The sequence below is a fragment of the Artemia sp. Qi Xiang Cuo genome, chromosome 6 (genome assembly GCF_049724085.1).
Source record: "Artemia sp. Qi Xiang Cuo chromosome 6, ASM4972408v1, whole genome shotgun sequence".
NCBI lineage: Eukaryota > Metazoa > Arthropoda > Branchiopoda > Anostraca > Artemiidae > Artemia > Artemia sp. Qi Xiang Cuo.
In genome coordinates, this window is record NC_142799.1 from 40502245 (window position 1) to 40529337 (window position 27093).

The following is a 27093-nucleotide window of genomic DNA, read 5'->3' on the forward strand; positions in this document are numbered from 1 at the left end:
ATTCGGTCGTGAAGAGTGGTGAATCGGCCTTGTCGACAAAATTTTGTAGAAGAGACACTTTCACTCTATTACATACCATCAAATAAATACTGCATTTGTTAGGCCCTTAACACTTTTACCATGGTATTTACCAAGAATAGTTAAAAAGAGATAACACGCTCCTCAGAAATGTTTCAGAGTTTCTCCTGAAACTAAATTTATTCTCTGTTGCCTGACACCAAATCTATGCTGTTATTCGTCAAATTCACCGCATACATATTTCTCACACTTATTACTTTGCTCCTAAAACATAAACCTATTTGATGCTATGAATTTGAAGATATTTTCCGAAAAAAAATTTCAAATCGAAGAAAGACATAAATAAAGTTATATAGTAATTCAAACTTAAAACGAAACAAGGACGCCTGCAGAAAGTTTTCAAGTGGGAGGGCTGCCACCAGAACAGAGTTGGTGAGTGGGGGCACGGGAGCATATTTTAGGATATGTTTTATTAGGAATTAGCTTATTTCTAGATGCGTTTAGAAAAACATTCTCAAACAAAAAGAGAAGCTAACATGGCATGCAAAATGAAACAAAGCTCAAAACTAAATGGCGAGGATTCCTGGCTCTGATTTCATTTTTGGAAGGCTCGTTTATCCGCACTAGATCAATAGATTTCTAGGATCACAAAAGCCCCTAAAGCAGGGTTTTGCCAAGATCTTTACATTTCTAAGGATCCATGCTCAAAACTCGCCCTGTCTGCATGGATACCACGTTTTTATTTTATAACGGCCATGAAAAATTGGCATCTTTCGTATCGGGACAATTCCCCTCTCACCTAATATCTTCTGAAATTAAAAAAAAAAAAGATAGCCGAAAAACTAAATTTAACCGTACCATCCACATGACAAATTGGCCCTTTTTCTTTCAATACTCCAATTCAACTGAATAAATTGAAAAGGTTCAAATAAAATTGTTTATTGCAAGAGAATCTTATCAAAATAGTTCGTGCTAACAAACTGTAAGGAAGGAGTGACTAGGACCAATCCATATAAAGGATTGGTCCTAGAACACAGCTGAGATAGAACACAGCCCTGCTTAACTCCTGATTTAATACAAAACCAGCTGCTAACCTCATTTCCTATCTTAACTGCAGCCGTGTTATTCTCGCACATAGCGCTAATCACTTTAATGTATTTATCTGGTATACCATACAAGGATAAAACCTTCGCCATAGCTCTTCTATTAACAGAATCGAACGCTTGCTCATAATCTATAAAACTAAGGACCAAATGTGTTTGACAACTCAGGCACTTATCAATTATTAACCTAAGAGTGAAAATTTGGTCGACGCATTTCTCTACCTTTTCTAAAACCGCACTGTTCTTCTCTCAAAACTTTGTCTACGGAATCTCTCAGTCTAAAAAGTATCATATTACTAAGTAATTTGCTACCTACAGAGACCAAACTAATGCCTCGATAATTACCACACTCACTTTTATAACCTTTCTTATAAAGTGGCTTAATTAAAAATTTCCTAAAATCATTTGGTACTTTCCCTTTTTCAAAAATCATATTCATAATCTTCAGTAACGTGTTTCTAACCTCAGAGCCCCCATATTTAAGAAACTCATTTACTATCCTATCAGTCAGCACCTGGTGCTTTATTATTTTTTAATCCTTTTAGTACTGTCGTTAATATATATATATATATATATATATATATATATATATATATATATATATATATATATATATATATATATATATATATATATATATATATATATATATATATATATATATATATATATATATATATATATATATATATATATATATATATATATATATATATATATATATATATATATATATATATATATATATATATATATATATATATATATATATATATATATATATATATATATATATATATATATATATATATATATATATATATATATATATATATATATATATATATATATATATATATATATATATATATATATATATATATATATATATATATATATATATATATATATATATATATATATATATATATATATATATATATATATATATAAAAAAAAAAAAAAATATATATATATATATATAATGTTCTGGTCTTCAGAAGGCAGGGGAGGGGGTATCAGCCCTATTCAGGTTAATGTATATATATATATATATATATATATATATATATATATATTATATATATATATATATATATATATATATATATATATATATATATATATATATATATATATATATATATATATATATATATATATATATATATATATATATATTATTTTAATAATATAAAATAAGCCTAATGTATGGATTAGAGAATGAAAACATATTTACTTTTGTATCTGAGCGTGAAGAGCTGTCTAAGTTGCGGGATGAATGTATCGGACGAATGTTTTGGAGCTACTGCCGGTAAATAGAGAGGATGACCGAGATGAATGCATTCGCTATTAAGCAGTTGATTAAGTTTCTTCGTTTAGGGACTAAATATAGGTAATCATGTTTGAGGGGATAGCCTGATACTATTTTTATGATTTGAATTTTATTATATGGTTTTTGTTGGTTAAAAGTCGAACCTTGGTGTGTTTCTTTTTTGTCGTTTTGTTGTTCTTTTCTTTTTTCCTTTTTTGATTTTTACTATCTAAAGTTGTATTTTGTTCCTGAGTGTTTGTTTATAGATTGTATTATCTGTTGCTATGGCCCACAGGCTTTTTGCAATAAATCTTATCTTATCTATATATATATATATATATATATATATATATATATATATATATATATATATATATATATATATATATATATATATATATATATATATATATATATATATATATAGTATATATACATATATATTTATAGTACAGGGAGTATGGTGGCTTTGCCGCCGGGCCCCGGCACTCGGCACGCGGGAGGCTTCTATATATGGATTCTCATTCTCGTTTGTCTTCTAAACGCAGCCAATTTGAGCCTTTTCTTGATGCCATGACGTCCAAATGCACCTTAAATTAGAAGTAGTGCCTATGTAAAATTACGTTTTTTTATTAGACCTTTAACTTTTGCCTCGGCTTGTCATTTGTCATTTTGAAAGACATATCGCCAAACCTTTGCTTCTTTAAATTGTTCAGGTGGTAGGACAGAAACTTCTTCTTTTGCCTGGGCTTATCTTTTGTCATTATGAAAGACATATCCCCGAACCTATGTTTCTTTTAATTAATTTAAAAAAAAGCTTTCCGAGGGAAGTTAAGAGCGAAGATGAAACTTAGAACGGAGAAAAATTATTAATTCACAGCCTAGTTAACATATATCAATAAAACTAGTAAAATAAACCAACTAATTATGTTTCCCTAAGTTTCTAGGATTATAGAAAACTAGCACTTTACTGAAAACACAAAAATCAAGTATAAAAAACAGGAATATTGATATGGGAGTCAAAAGTGAGTATGTAGCTTGACAATAATTAACTAATTTTTAAAGTTTTTTATTGTCTTACACCAGTTTTGACATTAGTAACTTTCAGTATACAAAAATATTGGATTGATTTATCAGGTAGTATTTTGGTCTCGCCAGCTATACTACCAATAGTGAGTAATATACAATTTTAAATTGTAAGAAATATGCTTTAGTATTACTTGAAATGAAGATCAAATAAGAAATAATATGAACTCTGGAAATCCTGTTATTTCTCTCTATACAACAGTGAATTTTCAAGTTATGATACAAATACTAAAGCTAGTCTATAGTCCTAATACTATCAAGATGGCTTTACTTTGAACTTGTCTACAAGCTAATCCCCCCCCCACCCCCAAACCCCTAATGTGCAAATATATAGCCCAAATTTGTTTCTAAACTATTATATATTCATCCTATTTTATTAGCATTAACCAAACTTGACTTCTTTAGCAGTGCCCACATTTTAATTTTAATGTCACTCCTTAGTTTCAGTTGAAAACTTATTTTTTAATATAATTTCAGATTATTTCCGATCTAGGGGAGATAAGATGCCCCTAGAAAATACTGCAGAAAGGACTCTAGAAAGGGCGAACAGTTTTTAGCTTTAGTTCATTTGTTTTCGCAATAATCTTTTACTTTTAAGATTAGTAGGCGATTTATGAAACTTACTAAGAGGGCTTGGAGGGGGAGTATACGTGAGGGGTTCGTATAAACCTCCAGTTAAGGGCTTTGGAACATAATCATTATAAGCAACGGTACCGTTTTATGCTTCCAAACCTTTACACTTAAGAAGTGGCACCAAAAGTGCCGTTTTTAGTCCAATATGGCACTTATGGATAGTAAAATTAATAAAAAGCACGTAGATATGAGTAATAGGTTTTAAATGAGCCTTCCCGGAATATGCTGTTAAAAAGTGAGTGCCTCACCTTTGCAAAAATAGTGAATTATCCTACGAGTAATCATAAGAAGGGACAAACCATGATTGAAAAAAAGTCCAAGCAGGACTAGAACGCATAATAATCTAATTTGAAGTCCAGCGCTTTACTAACAGAACCAAGCCTCTAATAATATAATTTAATATATTGGTGTTTGTAGGACTGTAATTGCATAGGATCCTAAGGGAGCCTGGAGGAGGAACATGCGGGAGGTGTTCTTGCAAACGCCCAGTTAAGGGTTTCGGACCATAATTATTACAATGATTCCGTTTTATACTTCGAAGATTTTCAACTTAAGAAGTGGCACCAAAAGTGTTGTTTCCAGTGCTCTTTCACTTATGAATGGTAGAATTGATAAAAACTACGTAGATATGAGTAAAAGTTTTCAAATGAGCTATTAAACATGACTCTAACTCACTCTTTGTAAGCTTTGCGTGCTGCATAAGACTACATGTAAATTTCTCATTACTCCAAGGACAATAGAAAAACCTTCAAAGAAGGCTTCAACTGTCTTAAGGATTAAATTGAGACTCTAAGAAGTTCTGGTAGCCCACTAGCACCAGCTTTTCCAATTGAGACATGACACCAAAAGTGCCATTTTTAATGTCATTTGAAAATTGCAGACGGTGGAATTTATAGGAAGAACGTGGATATGGGCAATATGTTTTATATGAGCTATCAAAAATTTATCTGAGATGTTCTGGTAGCCCGCTAGCCCCAACCCTTGAGAAACGGCATAAAGTGTCTTTTTTCGTGCCATATGGCACTTGCAGATGGCGGAATTTATATGAGCCACGTACATACGAGAAACAGCTTTTGAATGAGCTCTTAAGCATCCTTCTATGATGTTCTAGTAACCCACTAGGCCTGGAAAAAAGAAGAACAAAAAGACCGTTTTAACGTTTTTTAACTTTCAGTTACTATGGCCTGTGGTTCGCCCAGCTTACTGGTGAGCAGACGATTTATGAAACTTACTAAGGGGGCTGGGAGGGGAGTCTAAGGGAGGGGTTCTTGTGAACCTCCAGTTAAGGGTTCTGGAACATAATTATTACAACAGTACTTGTTTTGTAGTTCAGAGCCTTTCTACTTAAGAAGTGGCACCAAAAATGTTGTTTTCAGTGTTATATCGCACTTACGAATAGTATAATTAATAAAAAGCATGTAAGTATAAAAGTAAAAGTTCTGCTAGCCCAATATCCTCAGATTTTCCACATGAGACATGGCACCAAGAGTGCCGTTTTAGTGCCATTTGGAACTTGCAGATGGCGAAATTTATAGAAAGAACGTAGATATGAGCAATGTCTTTTATATGAGCTATAAAATCTGTCTACGATATTCTGGTAGCCTGTTAGCGCCACAGTTTCTTTCCGTTTTCAAACTTCGTGTCATTCTTTACTATCATTTGAGAAAAAACATTTTTTTTCAATTTAATCCTTAAGACAGTTGAAGCCTTCTTTGAAGGTTTTTCTATTGTCCTTGGAGTAATGAGAAATTTACATGTAGTCTTATGCAGCACGCAAAGCTTACAAAGAGTACGGGTTAAAAGTACCCTAAAAGGGCACATCCTGATTTTCAAATTCTACAGTATAAAACAAAAACGAAAAAGATTTTTTCACCAGTTTAAATTCTGACTACTAAGTGCTTTGGGACAATGAAAGTTTCAACAGGATTGCTGGTAGGTCAATAGAAAAATCGTTATTCCTAATAGATTAACATTAAGTATCAATTTTTTGCTAGTAGTCATTCAGAAAACAAAATTTGATAACTCGTATATGAACCATATAATTTTCGCATAACTAGAGCCGGTGAGGGGTTTCTAAAAATTGGCTCCAGGACATGGATAGAAAATTTTTCAGAAAACCTGGTAAATACAAAAAAGCCTAAATTTTTGGATCTAAGAAATTTTTTCCAGTAAACGAAGGAGTAGACCAGTAGAAGGGGCCATCTTCTTCTTGGAAATAAAAAAAAACATAAATAAAATAGAAAATGCAGGAATGTTTACTTTTCCAAGATATAACCTTTTTTATCAAGTTTATTTCGAACATTGGCCCTCACCCCTCATCGAAAATTGTCTGTGGGTATAAATGGTTTAAGTTTCCACCATCTTAAAGCCTTCTATTCCTTCCCTCCTTTGGATTATTATTTGATTGTACTTTCGTGCCAACATTTATAAAATTTAAACAATCTATTTAGTTGTTTTTAAATGTAGATTCTATATAATATTAAATAAAAAAAAAACAAGTCCTCAACGCCTCGCTCTTAACGCTAAAGTTTTTTATTGATTTAAAAAATAAAGTTGTGAGAAAGAGTCAAACTTTAGCGTAAAGAGCAAGGCGTTGAGGATGGGACAGCCCATTTCATATATGGAATAATTTCTGTTTGTTTTAAGTTTTAATGTCGCTCCTTAATTTCAGTTAAAAACAAAACTTGTTTTTTTATGTAATTTCTGAACTTTTTTTAATTAATGCAACTTTGATTTTGTCTCACCGTACATGAATAATTAAAACAAAATTTGCATATTTATTTTACTTTTTATTTGGCTAAATGGCTTTCTCGAAATTTTTTTCTGGCGTAACTCACGAATTAACTTACGTAACGAACTTCTATATTCGCATATTTTTATTACATATATTAGGGGGTTCGCCCCCCTAGTCAATTTACGCTAAAGTTCGAATTTTTTTCCAATTCTTTAAGAATGACCCCTTAATCAGAAAGGCCGTTAATTAGAATAAATAGCTCTGATGAAAGTACAAAAAAACTTTATCGTAAAGAGCGAGGTAATGACTAGGTGATGAACCCAATCATATACGTAATAATTTCTGTTCGTTTTAAGTTTTAATGTTGCTCCTTACTTTCAGTTGAATTTTTTTATTTTTTTATTTAATTTCTGATCGTTTTTTTTAATAATGCTGGGAAATCTGGCACACTCTTCATAGCAGTGACCCTTACCCCATGATAACGTCCTCCATGGAAGTATCCTCCCACGTAACCCCTGACCCCCCCCCCCCCGAATGCCATAAAAATCCCCCCTGAAAACTTCTGTATACTTCCCAATAACCAATACTATATGTAAACATGGGAAAAGTACATAGCTTGCAGACCTTCCCCCGGGTACTGTGGGGGATTAAGTCAGCCTCAAAGACATAGTTATTGTATTTTTCCGACCATGCTGAACAAAATGGCTATCTCAAAATTTTGATCGGGTGACTTTGGGAAAAAAATGAGCCTGGGAGGAAGCCTAGTCATCCTCCATTTTTTTTGTCACTTAAAAAGGGCACTAGTACTTTTAATTTCTGTTCGAATGAGCCCTCCCGCTATATTTTAGGAACACTGGTTCGATACAATTATCCCTGGGGAAAAAAACAAACAAAAAAAGCAAATAAACACACATCCGTGATCTTTCTTCCGGCAAAAAATACAAAATTCCACATTTTGCAGATAGGAGCTTGAAACTTCTATAGTAGAGTTCTCTGATAAGCTGAATCTGACGGTGTGATTTTCAGTAAAGTTCTATGAATTTTAGGGGATATTTCCCTCTTTTTCTAAAATAAGGCAAATTTTCTCAGGCGCGTAAGTAGGGCTGATAAACCCCATGCCTCACGCGTAACTTTTGACGGTAAGACTAAATTTGATGAAACTTATATATTTGAAATCAGCATAAAAACCTGATTCCCATGATGTATCTATTGGTATCAAAATACCGTTTTTAGAGTTTCGGTTACTGTTGAGCCGGGTTGCTCCTTACTTAAAGTTCGTTACCACGAACTCTTTGATTACCTACTTGTTACGTAGTAATGCAGAAGCCTTTTCCCCAATAGAACTTCAAGACTACCAATTGTGATTTATAGGAAGGCTAACAATTACAAATCCTCATTACGTTAGCACCAGCAAATTAATATTTAACCTGAGAAATTTCATCATGGTCGTTTCCAGGGTTATTTACTGAGTTTATTTCAGACATACACCACCAAGAAAACGGTGCAAGGCGTTTTCCTCCCAGAAGATCCCCCCACAAAAAATCCTCCAGAAAAATTTATCCCCCGTAGAAAATTTATCCCCAAGAAAAATCCTCCCGAAAATTTTCCCCGTGCGGAAAATTTCCCCTTGAAAATGCCATAGCATTGCTTATAGTAAAAAAGCCGTAAGGCTTAAATTTGTTATTATTTATCTATGTATTTGTTTTTTTCCAGAGGCACTTAATAAGGAAGGAGTGGTTACATAAACTTCGGGGGGGGGGGAGGGCATATGTGATTTATAGTGAAAAAAGGCACGATTTCTAGTGCCCTTTTTAAGAGTTAAAAGTGATAAGAGGGCAATCAGCCCCCACCCACGCCATTTTTCCCAAACGCATCCAATCACAATTCAGAGAAATCTATTTTGTTCAAAATAGTTCAAAGATCAAACAACAATACCTCTGGGGTTGACCCCCTCCAGGGGGCGTGGGATCCAGGGGGCGTGGGGAGCCCCCCCCCCCCTCTAACATAGTTTAATGTAGTGTAATATACCTAATTAACGCAAGTTTGCGTTAATTAACTTGCTCCTAACGCAAGTTTATCGGATTAACCTATTTGGCACACCCCCCCCCCTAAACAAAATCCTGGATCCGGCCCTGCCTTCTATATCGGGCTAAGGGCTGTAAGTTATACAAATTGCTCATTGTTAACATACGAGGTTTGTTATTATGAAAAGAGGGCTAGTTTGATCCTGGATCTCCAAAAGAGCTTAGAGTATTAAGGTGAATCTTTAAGAAAATTTTGAGAGGGGTGCTAAACAAAATCAAAACACACTTTGTCCTCGCTGGTTGTGAAAAGAGAATATCAGCAACATCTAAGCAACGGCTGATGGTATTAGGCTGAAACTTTCAATGTACGTTGAGGGGAGTTCAAGAGATATTGGTGGCTAACCAGCTCCCCTCACCCTCCCTGCTATTATTATTCAACCTTTCTCTTGAGTGTGCAAAACGGTTAAGTGTATAATGGTAAAACTTTTAGATAACATTGAGGGGATCTTCAAACAAAATCAAAACACACTAAATTTAGGAAGGCTGTCAAAATATGCAATAGCAATATCTAAGGAATAGCTAAGTTGGAACTTTAAAATTATGTTGAGAAGGGAGCCGTAAAATGAACAAAATTCAGCTGCCCCCCCCCTCCTCTTGCCCTTTTAGATACTACCCCTTATACTGGCAAAAATATAAAAAGTCACTCTATTCCAAATAGTTTCAAAGTCTAGTACCTATGCTTCCGGGGATGCCATACCCTCACAGCACCCGAGGACATATTTTAATTAAATAAAAAACGCGTATCTGCAGTATTTTATGAGCGGCTAAGGGTCCGAATATTCAATTAAAAGACACTATATGCATCTCGGTTGTCAGAAGGGCGTATCCAAATTTCTTACGAACGGCTGAATGCATTTCGTTTAGCCCCTTAGTCCTGGAATCGTTTTGATAACTGGAGAGTGATCACGCATCCATGATTTCTCTTTAATAAAAAATATATATTTCCAAACATTAGTAGATGAGTGCTTTAAACCTGTATTGTAAAGTTCTCTGATTGTTTTGCTGTTAAGGAGGGGGCAGATGCCTCAATGGGGGCGTTTTAATACCAAACATCCTAACTTCCATTGAGACTTCGTGTTAAATACAGAGATAATTCTAAGGAAGGGGTGGGGGTGGTTAGAGGCAGGAATTGCTATTTAATTCCATATGACTTCTGGGAATATTTCTGGTCCTACACAATTATTATGAAAGTAAAGAGTAGCATTAAACCCCAAAATGAGCGATTTTTTTGTATAGGAGGGCAGCCGCCCCTCCCTCATATCTGATCTCCCATTCGTGGTCGTATAAACTTCGGAGGATAATCATTCGATCTAAAAATTGAGAGTTTTAGTTCTTTTTTTTTATCAGAAAAAATTATTGGAAATCAACCAGACCCTGGCCTAAAACTGCTTTTCATATATGGTCCTTTATTCCAGCCCTTAGGACATCTGATCGACATTTTGGGGTATCTATTTTGTAATTTCTCTGTGACTCCTCAAGTTCACGTGCGGGTGAATTTCTTATTGAGGGAATTATCTGGGGGGGGGTAATTTTCCGTGCTTGGAAACTTTCTTGGAGGCATTTTCCATGGGGGAGGGAGATTTTCCAGGGGGAATTTTCTGGTGGAATTTTTCACGGGGAGAAATTTTTCAGGCGGAAACGCCGGCTCCCCAAGAAAACTTCTTTTATGCTCTATTTTTGAAACAAAATATTTTTTCTTTGGCTTGCGCTCATTGAAGTATGGAAAGATAAATGGATATATCCAAACTCCCATCTATGGAGTTTTGGGAAACACTCATCTAGGGAAATTTGGGGTTGAATCTGACTCCAAATTCTCTGTGTTCAACATAAAATTTGAATCCAGACTCAAATCTAAACTTGAAAAACAAAAACTGAAACGTGTGATATTCAGTTTTGGACACAAATAAAACAAAAGTGGAAACGCTTACTTACTTTTTTACTTATAAAACAGCCTTTACCACAGATGAATCAGTTTTGGCTTTTACTTGTCGGGCAATTGTTCCAGTAATTTCTCGAAGCTAGCGCATGAAATGGGAACAAACAAACCGGAGTGGGGTCGAGTAACGTTTTTCAGCCGGGACCAGTTTCCTACTAAGGAATGCAATTGGGTGCTCTTCACCATCCCTTTGGGTGAGGACCGCTCCAACGCCTATGTCAGAGGTGTCTGTCTGTAAAATAAAATTGTTACTTAAATCTGGTGTAGCCAAAACAAGGGCTTCGATCAGTGGTCGTTTCAAGATCTCAAACGCACCAACCTCTATCTCGTTCAACTCCAACTTGTTCGGAGAACCTTTCTTCAGAATCGAACTGAGTGGCTCAGCAATTTCAGCAAAATTCTTTTTAAAACGTTGATAATATGCTGCCATCCCAATAAAAGACCGAATTTCCTTCTTTGACAAAGGTAGTGGAAAATTTTAAACGGCCTGGACCTTGCTTTCCAATGGAGCAATTTCCCCATTTCCAATGCGGTGACCCAGGTAACGAACCTTGCTGTAACTCATTTTAATATTTCTAGGCAGGATCCTCAACCCTGCTTCTTGTATGCTCTCTAACGATCTTTTAACATGTACTAGGCGCTCCTCCCAAGAATCACTAAAGATGACAATATCATCCAAATAGGCACAAGCTAATGCCTTACAGGGCTCTAAAACCTTATCCATAAGGTGCTGGAAGATCACAGGAGCACCATGCAAGCCGAATGGCAAGACCAGAAACTCATCGAACCTGGAAGACGTCTGGAATGCCGTATTTTCCCAGCTTCCTTTCTCCAGTGCGATCTGCCAGTACCCTCTAACCAAGTCTAGAACACTAAATATTTTCTTGCTGCCAACCGTCTCCAGGAGTTCTTCTCTACGAGGTAAAGAATACGCATCAAAACGAGATATATTTTTAAGCCCCCGAAAATCAAAACAGAAACGTAGCGATCCGTCTGATTTCTCGGCTATGACGACTGGAGAGCACCATGGACTAGAAGATGGTTCGATAATGCCCTAGTCAAGCATGCGGTTGACTTCCTGTTCAATAGTGATCTGTCGACTTTGCGGGATGCGATATGGCCTCTGCCTCAGAGTTCGTGACTCACCTATATTAATCTGCTGTTTCACGATCCTTTTTCTTCCCGGTGTCCCTGAGAAAGTTTCTCGGAAACCCTGGAGTAGACTTAGTAGCTCTTCCTTTCTCTTTCCGGCCAGGTGATTTACTGATTCACAGAGATCAGAACAAACTTCGCTGTCACCATTGTTCATACGTTCACATACGTTCTGATTCTCGGCACTCGCTTACGCAATCACACACAGATAAAGACTAGACATGAAAAAAGGATTTAGCTACAAGTACAATTTACATAGGCGATTCATGACATATATATATATATATATATATATATATATATATATATATATATATATATATATATATATATATATATATATATATATATATATATATATATATATATATATATATATATATATATATATATATATATATATATATATATATATCTTTTAATTACACAACACAATTTGAGAAAATGATCCAACATGCATATATCATATATTTAGACAAATACAAAAGCAGACGGATACAGATTTTGACTCTAGATTTCATTTTTTCGGCTGGATTCCTCTTAATGCACCAAAACGATAAAGTTTAATGTAGATCTAACAAAAGTGGCGTACTATCATAAAGTTTACAATCTGCTCAAACGTTGCTTTCAAGAGTATTTATAAGACATAAAGGGAGTGAAGACACCGTTCAGACCTGGAAAAGGTGACCAGATCAATTTTCTTGGTTAAATTTCATAACCAGGTTTGTTCCCATTCCATGCGCTAGCTTCGAGAAATTACTGGAACAATTGTCCGACTAGTAAAAGCCAAAACTGGTTCATTTGTGGTAAAAACTATTTTATAAATAAAACAGAAAGTAAGCGTTTCCACTTGTGTTTTATTTGTGTCCAAAACTGAATATCACACGTTTCAGTTTTTGTTTTTCAAGCTTAGATTTGAGTCAGGATTCAAATTTTATGTTGAACACATGGAATTTGGAGTCAGATTCAACCCCAAATTTAAACCAAATATAGTTCAGTCTGGATATAGCCATAAATGCATAAGTAATGTAGCCATCATTCTAAATCATTTTAGATTCTCGCCTTCATAAGCTGCTCTCTAGCCAGGATTCCGCCTGCTTATCAACCTGTCAATAGAGGTTCTTCCAACTCTCGGACAGACAAACCCTTTATTGTAACTGCTGATTTGCCAATCAATGAGCACGAAGTAACCGTTGACCAAAGGCAGAGCAGAAGAAGCATCCCAACATCAAGCTATGGGACTCCAGGATACTACGAGAGCCAGATATTCGGTAAGTCCAGCTATTCCTACGTGCATAGCGAATCAGCAAGTAAAGGGGTCTGTCTTTTTCAGGCAAACATTTTGTTTGAACGGAAAAAAAAATAAGTATATTCTTGAACAAAAATGTGTTTGAAAAAGTAAAAGGAAAGCTTTGGAGCTTTGGATCCAACCCTCCAGTGTGAAAAATATGCTGACTTGCACTAGTTTGTATTTTTCGACTGTAAAATGGGTGTAAAATACCTTTTCCATTTCTAACACAGGGGGAAATGGAAGGATGTCCCTGGTTACGGTCTTGAAGAAATATGTTAAGATGAGATAAGACAATATTTATTTCAAATAGGGTATCGTAAGCTTTTGTTGAGCCGAAGTTGCTTCTTATGTCAACCAGAAAAGAATGAACAGGAAAAAACACGCATAAAACAGAAACAGCAAGAAGCAATAAACTAATCTCGAAAACAAATTAAAAAACAAAATGTCGCCTATCAGTAGAGAACTTGAGGTAATATAGATTATACAAATTGAACGTCAAAAAACAACAAGATAAGCTTCACACAATGAATGGCAAAAAGGATGAGGGAAGAGAGGGGGAGGATTCATCTTTATGACAGATAATCATTTAGGGGGGGGGGTCTTCTATGTGCTTCTGTGAATAATTTTATCTTGTTGTTTTTTTTTCAGCAGAACAAGGGAGGCGAGGTTCAAGCGAGGAAATGACTAGGGAAAGCGAATTGTTCTAGAGGTTATATTATTGACAGTACTATTAGCGAAACGTAAGAAATTTTTGCTCTCCTTTCCTCAAGGCCAGCCAGATTGGTTATGCGAAAAAGGGAGATATAGAAAACTTTATCCAGATTAGAAAGAATTCTTAGGCATATTTTTTAGACTGTCTCTTTTTCACTCAAAATTCCTTGGAGATCCCAGGATGCCAAACAGGATAGGCATACTTAAACATCAGGGGAAGAAATGAGAGAAAAGTTTCCTCAAACAGTATTATCAGGACATCCAAACTTTTTAAGGAATTTAAGAACAGAGGATTTAGTATTTGCGCTTGTTAAAATATGCTTAAGGCGGTTCACCTTTTTTAAATCACTTGGGGCCATTACATTCAATGATTTCAGAGTACAAATCAACTTTTCAGGCACATGTGGTGAGTGAAAGAAGTGGATCCTTGTGGGTATTGTTATCATTTAGACTTTGAGGGATTAACTGTCACAACATTACGAGCAGCTTCATTTAATATCTGCCCCCTCCCACCATATCCATAGAGCTATTTTTTCAATTTTTGTAACGTCTCTGAGACAGTTAGATTACCAAGAAACTACCATTTATCTGAAAAACTAATACCAAGGTTGTTTATGGATGGGGCCGGACTATTTAATACAGGCCGGATGAGGCCCACTATTTTCAATTGAAATGAGTATTTGAATATATGCTTAAGTACGCTGCTACAAGTGATCTAATGAAAAGAAAAATGCAATTTATCTGAAAAACTAATACCAAGGTTGTTTATGGATGGGGCCGGACTATTTAATACAGGCCGGATGAGGCCCACTATTTTCAATTGAAATGAGTATTTGAATATATGCTTAAGTACGCTGCTACAATTGATCTAATGAAAAGAAAAATGCAATTTTGCTAATTAAATTGGGGTCAGCTTGGAATTAATTTAAGAAGAATTTTTATCAATACATTGTCGTTAATTAAATCAGATCCTTTTCTAAGTCTACTGCTATAAAATCGAGCTAGGCGTTAATTTTGTATTAGGTTGTATCAAGACCGTTTATAAAGTGAACAAGATAGGTGGGGATGGATGAAGAAAGTGAGTTTCCAAATTGCCAAGGTTAACATTTGAAATCATTGCTTTCTTGCTTCTTACCTCTTTTTTTATAGGACTAATAAAACCTAATTTCCAACGACTTTAAGAGCTTACTACTAGCTGTTGGGCCAATCAACAAAAATGGGTGGGGCGTAAATACATTTTTCAAAATCTGGGGGGGGGGGGGGTGTCATAACGTTTATTTCGAACGACCTGGTCCTTAGCTCCACAAGTCTGATTTTTCGCCGCTTGAAATCAATTCAAAGACGTCTAATTGTGAATTTCGTTGAAATATTTTGCTTAGTCTAGAATTTTAATTTAGCCACGCCGGTTGGTTATTGGTTGCCGGGGAATCTAAACGCATCTATAAAACAGATCACGAAAAGAATACTTAGGGGTAATTGTTAATTCGGCAAATGATCCAAACAATTGAGCTTGTCCAAGTACTATTGTATTATTGTTTCCTGTCCCACTTAAGATTGGAAGCTCCTGTCATCTTCAATCCAACTTTGCAAGAGACATGGAAAGTGTTTGCTTAATAGATGCCACTGCACTATTCAGTAGTAAACACTGAGACCAAACACAAAGATCACAATAGAGAATAGTCGAAATTTGTCTACTGAAGTAAGAGCAGAATCTGTCAATGGAAATCTTCAGGGATAGGTGAAGTTCTTAAGTACTTTTTCCTGAAAACGAAGATTTTTATCTACCTTTTAAACGGTATTAGGTTGGGTATCTCCTATGAACATGTGAACTTGGCACCTAAAATGCAACTTGGGCAGTCTAGGTGGCAGTAATGAGCAATATCCCAGTGTTGACTGACGCCTGGTATGGAGCACTGTCCAGCCTTTTGGGTATTTTTATTGCAAAATACCTTGGTTGGTGTTTTCACTAAAAAAAAAACTAAATTGCCTACTCGTTGGGCTTGAAAAATACATTTTACCCTCCTCTCCCCCTTCCATCTCCCCCCCCCCACAAACACAATAAATCTAGGAATACCAGAAACCGTAAAATTCTCTTGGGAATACTGATGGAACATATCAATGCGGGACAGATTTTAAGCAGCCACTATGTAGAGACGAAGCTTCAAGCAAAACAAGCTTTAAGAAATATTATTTGAAAAAAACTACGTTTTCTAAAGAGTTAAAGAGGCTGAGTTACAAGGTCGAACCTTAAAACGTACAGGGATTAGGAGGCACAGTTGGGGCTGCCGCCCCCCAAACCCCCGCTTTCGCAGCCTTTAAATAACAAAAAAAGTTTTTTAAACTGAAAGTAAGGAGCGACATTAAATCTTAAAACGAACAGAAATTATTCCGTATATGAAAGAGGCTGTGCCCTCCTCAACGCCTCGCTCTTTACGCTAAAGTTTTTATTGTTTAAAAAAAAGAGTTGTGAGAAAGTCAAACTTTAGCGTAAAGAGCGAGGCATTGAGGAGGGCACAGCCTCTTTCATATACGGAATAATTTCTGTTCGTTTTAAGATTTAATGTCGCTCCTTACTTTCAGTTTAAAAAACTTTTTTTTATTTAAAGGCTGCGAAAGCGAGGGGTTTGGGGGGCGGCAGCCCCCCAGCTGTGCCTCCTAATTCCTGTACGTTTTAAGGTTCGACCTTGTAACTCAGCCTCTTTAACTCTTTAGAAAACGTAGGTTTTTTTCAAATAATTTCTGCACGTTATTGTACAGTTTATTACTTATTATTGCTTGACTAACTGTTAGCTGATCGTGTAAGGAGTTAAAGTAGGGGGGGTGCCGCCCCCCAAACCCCCGCTCTTGAACATTCTTGTGTTAAGGCTTTTAATTCCTGAATACTCAAATCACGTCGTACAGGGTGCCTCCTAATCCCTGTACGTTTTAAGGTTCGAACTTGTGACTCAGCCTCTTTAACAGCCCCCCCAACTGTGCCTCCTAATCCCTGTACGTTTTAAGGGTTGACCTTGTAACTCAGCCTCTTTAACTCTTTAGAAAACGTAGTTTTTTTCAAATAATACACAGAAACAGGTTAGACATGCATTGTTATGAAAATTTACGCGCAGATATTTTCATAACAAAGCCTGTCTAACCTGTTAATGTGTATTATTTGAAAAAAACTAAGGTTTCTCGTAAATGTAAATTCGGGGGATAATTTTTTCGGTCTGAAAATATCAAAAGGCCCTAACAGGTCGAATTCTGCTTCGAATGAGTCCTCATTCAACCGGATCCGTTGCCAACTGTGGCCTGTAGGCGTGGCTAAGAAAAAATAAAAGAAATGATGATGAATTTTAAGTGGCTATATTTTTTTTTTTTAAAACTGGGAAGGTGTGATCGGATTGAGCTGAAATTTCGAGGATAAGCTCCCTGGCCCTAGGAAAGCTTAACCTATAAATTTCAGCCAAATCGGACAACTTTAAAGGGGGGCTGTGGTGGGAGGGTCCAAACTTCCGGCCCAGTTTACCCCATGAAGATAAAGTCGGAGGAGGATGAAATTTTGCAAGTTTCTTAGTTTGAGCTTGGGCTACAAAATGCGATTACCGCCGTCTCTCTGCGACCTCTAGGACCTGAAATCGCTTAACATTGTGGTGGGTCACCTCTTTATAGAGGCACAAGTGTGCCTCCTTGATTTTAGTCTCGTAGAAAGTGCTTTTAAAGGCCTAGAATCGTTCCTGGGTCCCTTGAACAGTGAAAAGGGTGAACTAGTTCCTGGCGCTAGTGAAGTACTGGAACCAAGTAGATGAACACTATGAAACATAAAGGGAACCTTGGGCGAAATCATAATAAATATGAAGATTTCAGGGGAATTGGTGTTGTGGCCTGAAACCTGATATATAAATATTCAGCTTTACAAATCTAACATTCAACAAACACCTCTACTGGGGTTTGAAACGAGATAGCCTGTCCACTTTCAGTATATTTTGTTATAGTTATATCCTATGTACACTTGTGTCTATAAATTGTGCCAAGATAGATGCTAATTTTGACGTTAACCTTGATTTCTACTGAAAAGTAAAATTGGTTTTATACTCGCAATTTATATGTGAAAATTGTATCTTTTGCTTTAAGCTCATTTTTAATGATAAGCTAACGCTAATTTTTTCCTTTTTTTTACTGTCCGTGATTCAAAAAAGTGAAACAATTACAAAAAATATAGAAAGTGATAGAACAGAAGTGGAGCTAAAGGACACTTAACTACTAAATTCTCATGATTTTTACCATAATTTTGCATAATTGTCATATAAATCTCTTGTTCTTCAGGTCAGGTTAAGTTTCGGGATTCTTATTTCCACTTGGAAGGGGATGGGGAGTGTCGTTGGGATTATCACACTTATTTAAGGTGTCCAACTGATTTCGAAACTAAAAATTTTATTTTTTGTAACTCAGTAACTCCTATGGCTTGTGATTTATTTTATTTATTTATTTATTTATTTATTGAAAAACCCGTCAAAAAATACAACAAGATGGAGCACTTAAGAAGAAAAAAAAAGAAGACACAAACTATAACAAACTGAACCAACAAAGAAAACGAATCACTGATTCATTGAATGAGCAGATGGGACCATTCGCGTAGATTTCGGCGTATTTTTCTATTATGCTTCGCTAATCGTCTAGCGACGGCAACGTCAGGGTCAGCGACTTTAATATTTTTAATTACATGCGAATTCCTATACCACGGAGGTGGACGAAGCAAATACTTCGCAAAACGAAAATACATTGCTCTGATTATATTCTGGTCAGTTTTAGTGAGAAGTTTCCAGAAGGGCGTGGCATATAAAATGTGAGGACGCTGAAATTCGTCGTTTAAGCTGTTCGAGGAGAAGTTTTCGGGTGTGACGGATAGACGAACCTATGGGTAAACCTAGATATATGAGGTGATCCACTGGCTGGACAGAGCTAGAACCAAGGGCAATGGTAGGAACTCAAAATCAGTTTTCCAATTGAATAGGACGATTTCCGATTTTGAAGAGTTGAACTGAAGTCGAACTTTAAGATATTCGGCTTCAAGGATTTTGAAGATATCAATTGCCCGCTGAAGGGTTCGGCTAAGATTCAGAATGTCCGCGTAACATACCAAAGACAAGTTAGCAGATGACAGAATCAGCGAAGATGGACATTGATCTTGAGCATCAAGGACACAGTTATTGAAAAGGTCGGGAGAGGTGACTGCTCCTTGACGCACTCCTTTCTTGACTGGAACTAGTCGGGTGCGCAGAATGGGTGTCAAACCCCTGTCAGGAGATAGCTTCAGTCGGATCCGTAATCTAGAGTACAGATTCCTGAGAGAACAAATGACAGCTAGATTCAACCCACGTTTACCGGCCTTCAAAAGCATGGCGGCATAGATTAGAGAGTCGAATGCACGTCTAATGTAGTGTCCTGTCAAAGAAAGGCTCTCTCTAGAAGATTCGGTATCTATCAAGACATTAGCAACGACTGTTAAGGCATCAGCACATCCAGTTCCTCGCTTGAAGCCGAACTGATGCGGAAGAGTGTAGCATACTTTTTCGAGTTCCTGAATAAAGTGTAGCTCAAAGAGCTTTCACAGTGACGTAGCTACAGCTAAAGGACAGAGTACTTAACATGGAATTGCAGATTTTCCCTTTTTAGAAATAGGACTTAGATCTTTGATGCAGAACTAAGGAGGGACATTTTCTTCGGAGAAAACCATCTGCGTAAGCAGAGAAAGATGTGCCGCGAGAAGTTTACCTTCGTGTTTCAAGTGGATCGCACTGACTTCGTCAATGCCCGATGAGCCTTTCCATTTGAGTCTACAGATGGCATCTTCAACAGAGCGGGTACTGACGATAAAATCTTCATCGGGATGAGAAGATAGAAACTGATCCAAAGCAGCCTCGTAAGATTGTTCGATGGAGAGGTCAGGAGCTGAGAACTCCGATTCGTAATGGGCATACCATTCATCTTCAGGGATGTCGGCTGGGGATGGTGAAGAAGAATTTTTTGCAGAACAAGAGACAACCTTGAAGATCATATTTCTATCTTGTTTGTCACGGGCAGAATATTGATTGACTAGATTTTTCCGATGCCGAGCAAGGGCCTTAGAAAACTTTCGTTTCGTGAAAATCCGTATTCTGTTCACAAGACCCATATTTGGACGTCCACACTCTTTCCATACTGAAAACCAAAATTTTGCTTGACTACATGAAATAACGAGATCTGACTTTGAGGACCCCCCGGGAAAGATTCTTTTTCGAATTCGTTGCAAAGGAACAGCTTTTTTTTCTGCGAAGCAGAGAGCATGGCAGATTTCTGCGCAATATATATCTAGACAAATCGAAACCTCTTTGACTTCTGAAGGAGATGAAATGGAACGCTGATTTTATTCAGGACTGAATCCAACAACTCGATGAATAAGACTTGATCAATTTTCGACCAGTTACGATGGTGTCGAGGTGCTGAAGGAGCAAGAGGTGTGGTTTGGTGACCAGAAGATGGCATACCAACAGAGCAAGTTATGGGAAGATGATCAGACAACTGATAATCAAACACAAGCTTTACTATATCCGCTCGCCAATCTGACGATACTACAACGTGGTCCAGGTTGGAAGTTCGCGAGGACCTGTGAACATATGTAAAATCGGACAATTTATCTAAAACACACAAGAAATCACTAAATAAGCCCTTAACTAGTGTTGTAAGCGGTGAAGCTTGAGAATTAGGCTCTGACAGATTACAATTAAAATCACCGGCTATAATGCAAGGTAAACCTAAGTGTCGAATTTTGTCTATACATGAACCTAGTTTTTCACAAGGTAGCGCAAATTTACACTCATACTGGTCATTATTGTAGTCTGTGGGAAGATACACACTAATACAAACAGAATAGTTCACTCTCACTGCTAAATAATAATCATTTGCTTCGAAAAAACTAAAGCAGAGCGCTGATTTCACAAAAAAAACAAGTCCACCCGAGATTCGGCTTCTGCTGTTTGGCTGTCTAGTGGGTACGCAACAAGTTGTCATATCGTGAAGCTCAAGTATGTTCAGACCAAGTTTAGTAACAAATAGCTCCTGGAGACAAATCACACTAAACTCAGAACAGAGGCTTTCCAGAACAAGAAGTTTATTAATAAAAGAGCCGTTTATATTCCACGATAAAGAACGGACTGTGGTTTATTCCAAAAGCGACAAAAGAGACTGTGGTTAAATATATTCAGACTTGATAGGATCTCGGTCTGGCATATAAAGTTTTGAACAAAGGGGCCTGGCCAGTGCTTTTCCTTCCTATTTTTCAAAATCCTTAAAAAACTGATAAAAAATCCCTAGAAAGCCAATTCCCAACACCGAAATCCCCATGGTTCTCCATTTTCCGATTCTCTCAAAATCACCTTGTAAAGCCTCTTTAGACCTGCTTTTAACAACAGTTAATCAATACGACTTATTTTGCAACTGGAAGAACAGTCACTTGTGGACATGTGCCGATTTATATTCTTTTGACGTTTAAAAAAATGTTTTTAAACTATCGACTAGTTCAATTTAGTCTTGATTAACAAATTACAGCGCTGGATTCTGAATTTGAATTGAAACGATTGAATTTGGATCAAATGAAGAGAAGCTATTTGTTAAAATACCTACCACAGTCTGACTGAAACTTTGAACTTTAAAAATAGAAAGTTGCTTGAGATGTACTTCGAGTAATACAAGAAAGTTTAGAAAAAAAAACAATACCTGTTCACATTCGTGTAGCTAGGAGTAATAAGGCGTACAGGATGAAATAAGATGAGTGAGCGAAGTAGACTTCAGTTCTATTTACTACTATGTATGAGCAACTAACAGGTTAGATCGGTTTAGTCAGCACCATAGGAGTGCATATGGTGGTCAAAATAAGTAAATATTAATTTCAAATGACTATTTTTGGTAATTTCTTGTTATTAAGGTCATATTGCTTATCATATGAATGCGAACAATCCATTAATTGCCTTAGAATCCACAAATATTGAGAAAAAAAACTTTTCAGTCAGAATCAGAATCTAGTTGATTAACTTCAACTCGTTCATCCTTTTTTCTGACAGTAGCCGAAAATTTGACTCTTTTATAAGTAATAGTAACTGCATGTCTCCACAAATACGTCTGGAACTTTTTTGGGCCCGCTGAGATTTGTTGTTCGGAGCAAACCTTAGTCTGATACAAGGAACCATATGCAGTCAAAATTGGGCGGGATTCTTTTTGAACTGATACTTTTCGGGAAGTGTGATGTAAGCTTTTGTGGGTGGTGGTGAGAGTAGAAGGGGATTTAAAAAAAATGGATGTAGCCCCTTAAGTCCAGCATTCAACTTCCCAAAGGAGGAGCCTCTCTCTAATGGAGGTAGGAGAAAGTAGGGATCAGCCTCTGTGAACGGAGGGTCGACGGATATTCAGTATTTACTTCATTGAGGATACTAACCCTTCTAATATTCGACTCCAGAGCACGGTAGGATGCAAGGAGTGGATAAAAGAGATGACTTTAAAGTGTTTATTTGCATAGTTGAGGATCCCTAGAGGTCCAGTAGCAACTCAATCAAATTTTATTATATTTAGCAGTATCGCTTTAAGCATACCTTTCCGCTCATATATCTGTATGAAAATGGGAATTGCACCCTTTACATTTAACAGAATTGGAAAACTCCGGGATCTCCATTAATGAGACAGGCTTTTTCTTGCCATTTTATATAGAAAACAGAGGTTTCTATACCTTAGTTACTGTTGTTTTCATGTGGTGGGTTTCATTTTTCATAGATGCATTTTAGACAGTAAGAGTAGGGTGTTAAATAAAGGGGGGTTTCCCTAACTGACGTCACTGGGTGAAAGGTGGTTACAATGCACCTTATTAAAACTATGGAAAAAGAAACATATAACATAGGGAGTCTTTTGTTAAGGACATTCTCGTTGGAAAATCTGTTCCATTTTTAAGCAAAGGCCAATTGGATGCATCTTGCACTAACTATAGCTTAATTCTAAAAATCAAAGGAAATTCTAAAAAAATTTTATGTTTCAGTAATCATGGGTAATTTTTTTTTTTTCAGGTTTTGGACAAACGCCCTACATGGGTGGAAATAGAATTCAGTCGCACTGGAGACCGCGAGAATTTAATTCATTGAATAGCTTTAATGCATTCCGGTTTTCAGGAAGATATCCGGAAGCTGCCTGGAATTATCCTGGATATAGTCACGGGTACACCAATTTTCCTCAAATGTTAAGGCCCTTTCAATTATACAGACCATATCAGCCCCACCAACGAAACATTGGCTACAATCCGACAAGAAGCTTATATTTTCCTGTTGGACCAGATCATTCTTATGAAAACAGCTTAATTAATAGTTATGGAAATTCACTGTCGAGCCGTTTTCCACTGCTACCAAGTGGTATTTCTATTCGAAGCGTTGAAGAGACAACCCCCCATGCAAAAACTAAGTTTGAAACCACAAAACCTGTGCGACCATAAATAATAAAATATGTCATAGATACTGGCTTAGAGAACAAAATATGTATATTTTCAGTATATTTTGAAATAAAGTTTTATTCATTTAGAATTTCTTTGACATATCATAGTGATGTAATTCAGATACCCTGTTAGGTAAGTGATTAACTAGTTCCCATTTACCTGCAAAAAAAGGAGGGGGGGAGAATCAGCCACAAATGTTTACTAACAACAATTGTATTTAAAGCATTTAAAGCAAAGAACGATGCGTCTTCTATGTTTAATATCCTGACCTTGGCTTACAGAACAGATGGTAATAGAAGACTTGGGGGCGGGGCTCATTTGTTCACAAATTTAGAATGGGATCCGACTATATCATTTTGCACCTTAAACACCCAATGTGCCACCAATTCCCCTTGGTGCCACCCAATATGCCACCATGAGCTTTATTAACTATCATTAGGAAGGTCCTCTGCTTTAACTGGAACATAATATATAGTTTGAATTGAAAGTTTGTCTATCAATTCCCATCAAATCAGGATTTAAATATAACAATTTTATCCCAACGCTGAAAAAGCCCAAGAAATGTGCCTACGGGGATGGCACGGTTTGTACAGTCCCAGAGACACTTGCTTCAAAATATGTAAACAACCAATATTGAAAAGAGACCTTATAGTTGCATTTTAATTGAAAAACGAAAATATTATGCCTTGTTATGCTTTGTCATGCACGGATTTTTAACCTGTTCCACTCGAGCACGCTAAGTAGTGCCTTGGACCCATGTCCTTACGAGCTTTATTAACTATCATTAGGAAGGTCCTCTGCTTTAACTGGAACATATTATATAGTTTGAATTGAAAGTTTGTCTATCCAGAATGTTCTGTACTTTTGGGACAAAAAATACCAAAAGTGGCGAAAATAGGAGTTTTTCTTAATAAGATCAAACTAGATAAATTATCATAAATATTTTTACGTCGGTGTCTTTTTCCAAGAAACTTGATTAGCCTTACGGAAATTTATGTTTTCTAATTTCCGTTAAAGCCTTATCCTTAGGTGTTCCTATTATATTTCAGATATGCTCTTTTGATAGCCTGGATGCACACATTGTCTTTTGATGTACTTCACCACCCCTTTGACATTCCCAAAAGTTTCACCTTGATACCCTTAGCCTGTTCTGACACATGGCATCCCCGAAGGTATAGTTACTAGACCCTTATAATATTTTGAGAAAAATGTTTTTTTAAGCTCGATTAGTGCTGTGGGAGGCACCTGGAAAGGGCATGAAGGCTGATCACACTTCGATCCTTCTTCAACGTTCCTGTCAATACACAATGGAAGTTTAATACACAAGCTCAGTGCAATAAAAACGTTTGGGAATGCGTCCATAAAACCGAGCATTTCTGCGAAAATTTGCAACTCGTCAAACAGCTTGTCGCCGTTCACATCGCAGTCTTCTCCTTCACTCAAAACGATTTGAAGATGTTTAAAGGATTTCTTCTAAACTTCTTTATCATCGTAATTCTGCAAGTTTTGAATGTCATAGAGAAATTTATAACTTTCACGATGGTTTTCTATTAGCTCAAATCTCTCCTTTAGTAAGGATATGGCAGTGTCTAGCATGACAAAGAAGAAACTGAGCTTAAATGAAAGTTCTCCAGAATTTAAAGTTTCATCACCTCGTAAGAAATTTTTTTTTTTTTTTTCCTTGGACTGATTATAGTTTCTTTTTCAAAATCAGGAACAATTCCGATGTTTTTCTGGAAGTTTCTTAGTATCGGTGATCACGTTGTTTTTTCCTTGATCAGATCTCGTCTTGATTAGAAATAACTGCACACTTTTTATTAGATCCTTGAACTTTGCAAATCATTCGTGACCTTTTACAACGAATTACTCAGCATATTTGTTTTTTGCAGAATCTCGTGCCATGTTACTAAACAACACAGAAACTAGAAACTTTGTAGTTTCTTGGCGAGTCCTCAGGCGGAGTTCCTACCAAATACATCGAGTTTCTGGTCTTGAGAAGCTTCATATAAGGCATCATATACTTCTTCAATATGGTACTTCAAAGGCAGCAAGGCCTCAATTCTACTCTCACACCGTGTGTTAAAGAGGGGTTTTACTGTAAGATTTGAAACGTTACTAAGCAAAATACTCTATCTGTGAGTATAACTTGAAAAAAATTTGATGATTTCTGGAATTGTGCTTAAACAGTCTACTGCATTGCAGTATTGCAAGAAAGAAGTCTGCAGCATTGTAAGAAAGAGCAGCATAGTTAATTACAAGGTTCAGTGAGTGGTTTCCACATGGTACGCTAAAAAGCACGAGGATTTAAATAAAAAATCCTCTTCTAAACTCCAACATGCTTTCCTTTCATTGCAGAACGATTGTCATATCCCTGTCCTCTCATGTTATTTAAAGGAATGCCTCGTGTTTGCAACTCTTTTAGTAATACTTCTATGAAGCCATCATCAGATGGCAATAGGAACAAAGCCTAAAAAATGTTCCCTGATGAACACATCCTCATCCACTGCAATTTTGATTAATCTTACCACCAATGTCATTTGCTCTGTGCGGCTGACATCGGGAGTGGAGTCTAATATTATAGAATAATATTTTGCATGCCGTAGCTGCTCTAAAATGTGGTCTTGTATCTTATTCGAAAGGAAATAAACAAATTCATTCTGAACATTTTTGGTAAAGTAGTGAATATTTGTTTCTTTTGAAGTAATCCTTCTTACATGTTCAGCCATAAAGCCATTAAACTTTGCAACATGTTCTACGAGCTTTAAAAAATTCCTATTATTACGGTGGAAAAGAGTATCATTTTGACCATGAAACGCAAGCCCTTGAACTCCTAAAACTGTATTATACATAATAAGCGTTTGAGAACTTTGTTCGAATGTTCGGTTTCAGCAAGGATAATTTTTTCAATTCTCGCCAAAATTACCAATTTTTTGTATAGGCCAGCGACTTCTGGTGCTTGTTCAGGATCCTGTGTCGTCATGCGGACAACACAGTACATAGCGATGTATTTCCGGGCAACAGAAATGATTAAACTAATGTGGTTTGATTATTTGAATTGTAAAAAAATTGGCTGTTTGAATTAAAAAATTTCATTAAATTTTCCTCCGTTTTCAATAATAAGAATAACAGATAAAATATTTGCACTGTTCAAAAACCTATAAGCACTGGGAAATATCACCATAAATAAATAAAAATGAATTTGTCTTCATATAACTTGCGCACTCCATCATTTTCCCCAAACTAAAATGCTTCTTTTCAAACGCAAAAACTGTTTAAGTCGCTTCTAAACTCATTATTTTTAACATCAACATATTTTTTGACACATTTTAAACGGCGTATATTTCGTTCAGAAAGGAAACAATCTGCACAATGCATCGATGTCTAAACGCGTATATAAAGGTATGAGGCATATTTAATTGTTAAATTAACAGTAAAAACTCATTTAAGTTGATAAATGTTAAATGGCATTATAGGTTAGAGATTTGTTGGGTCTAGGCGGATTTTGAGACATCACACTGCCGCAGCGCATTCCCTCCCACTTCCAGA

The 27093-nt window shown here is 36.3% G+C and overlaps 2 protein-coding genes across 2 annotated transcripts in view; both read left to right on the top strand.

Annotated features, from left to right (window-relative positions):
- Nucleotides 1–27093, top strand: part of LOC148951225 (heat shock 70 kDa protein cognate 4-like) — a 232302-nt gene that overhangs the window by 176186 nt on the left and 29023 nt on the right. The window lies entirely within an intron of this gene.
- LOC148951233 (uncharacterized) lies at nt 6063–23574 on the top strand. The gene is made up of 3 exons (XM_089090190.1): nt 6063–6087; nt 13116–13332; nt 23129–23574. Exons 1-3 carry the CDS (start codon nt 6064–6066, stop codon nt 23545–23547), a joined length of 660 nt encoding a protein of 219 aa, XP_088946316.1. The 5' UTR covers nt 6063; the 3' UTR covers nt 23548–23574.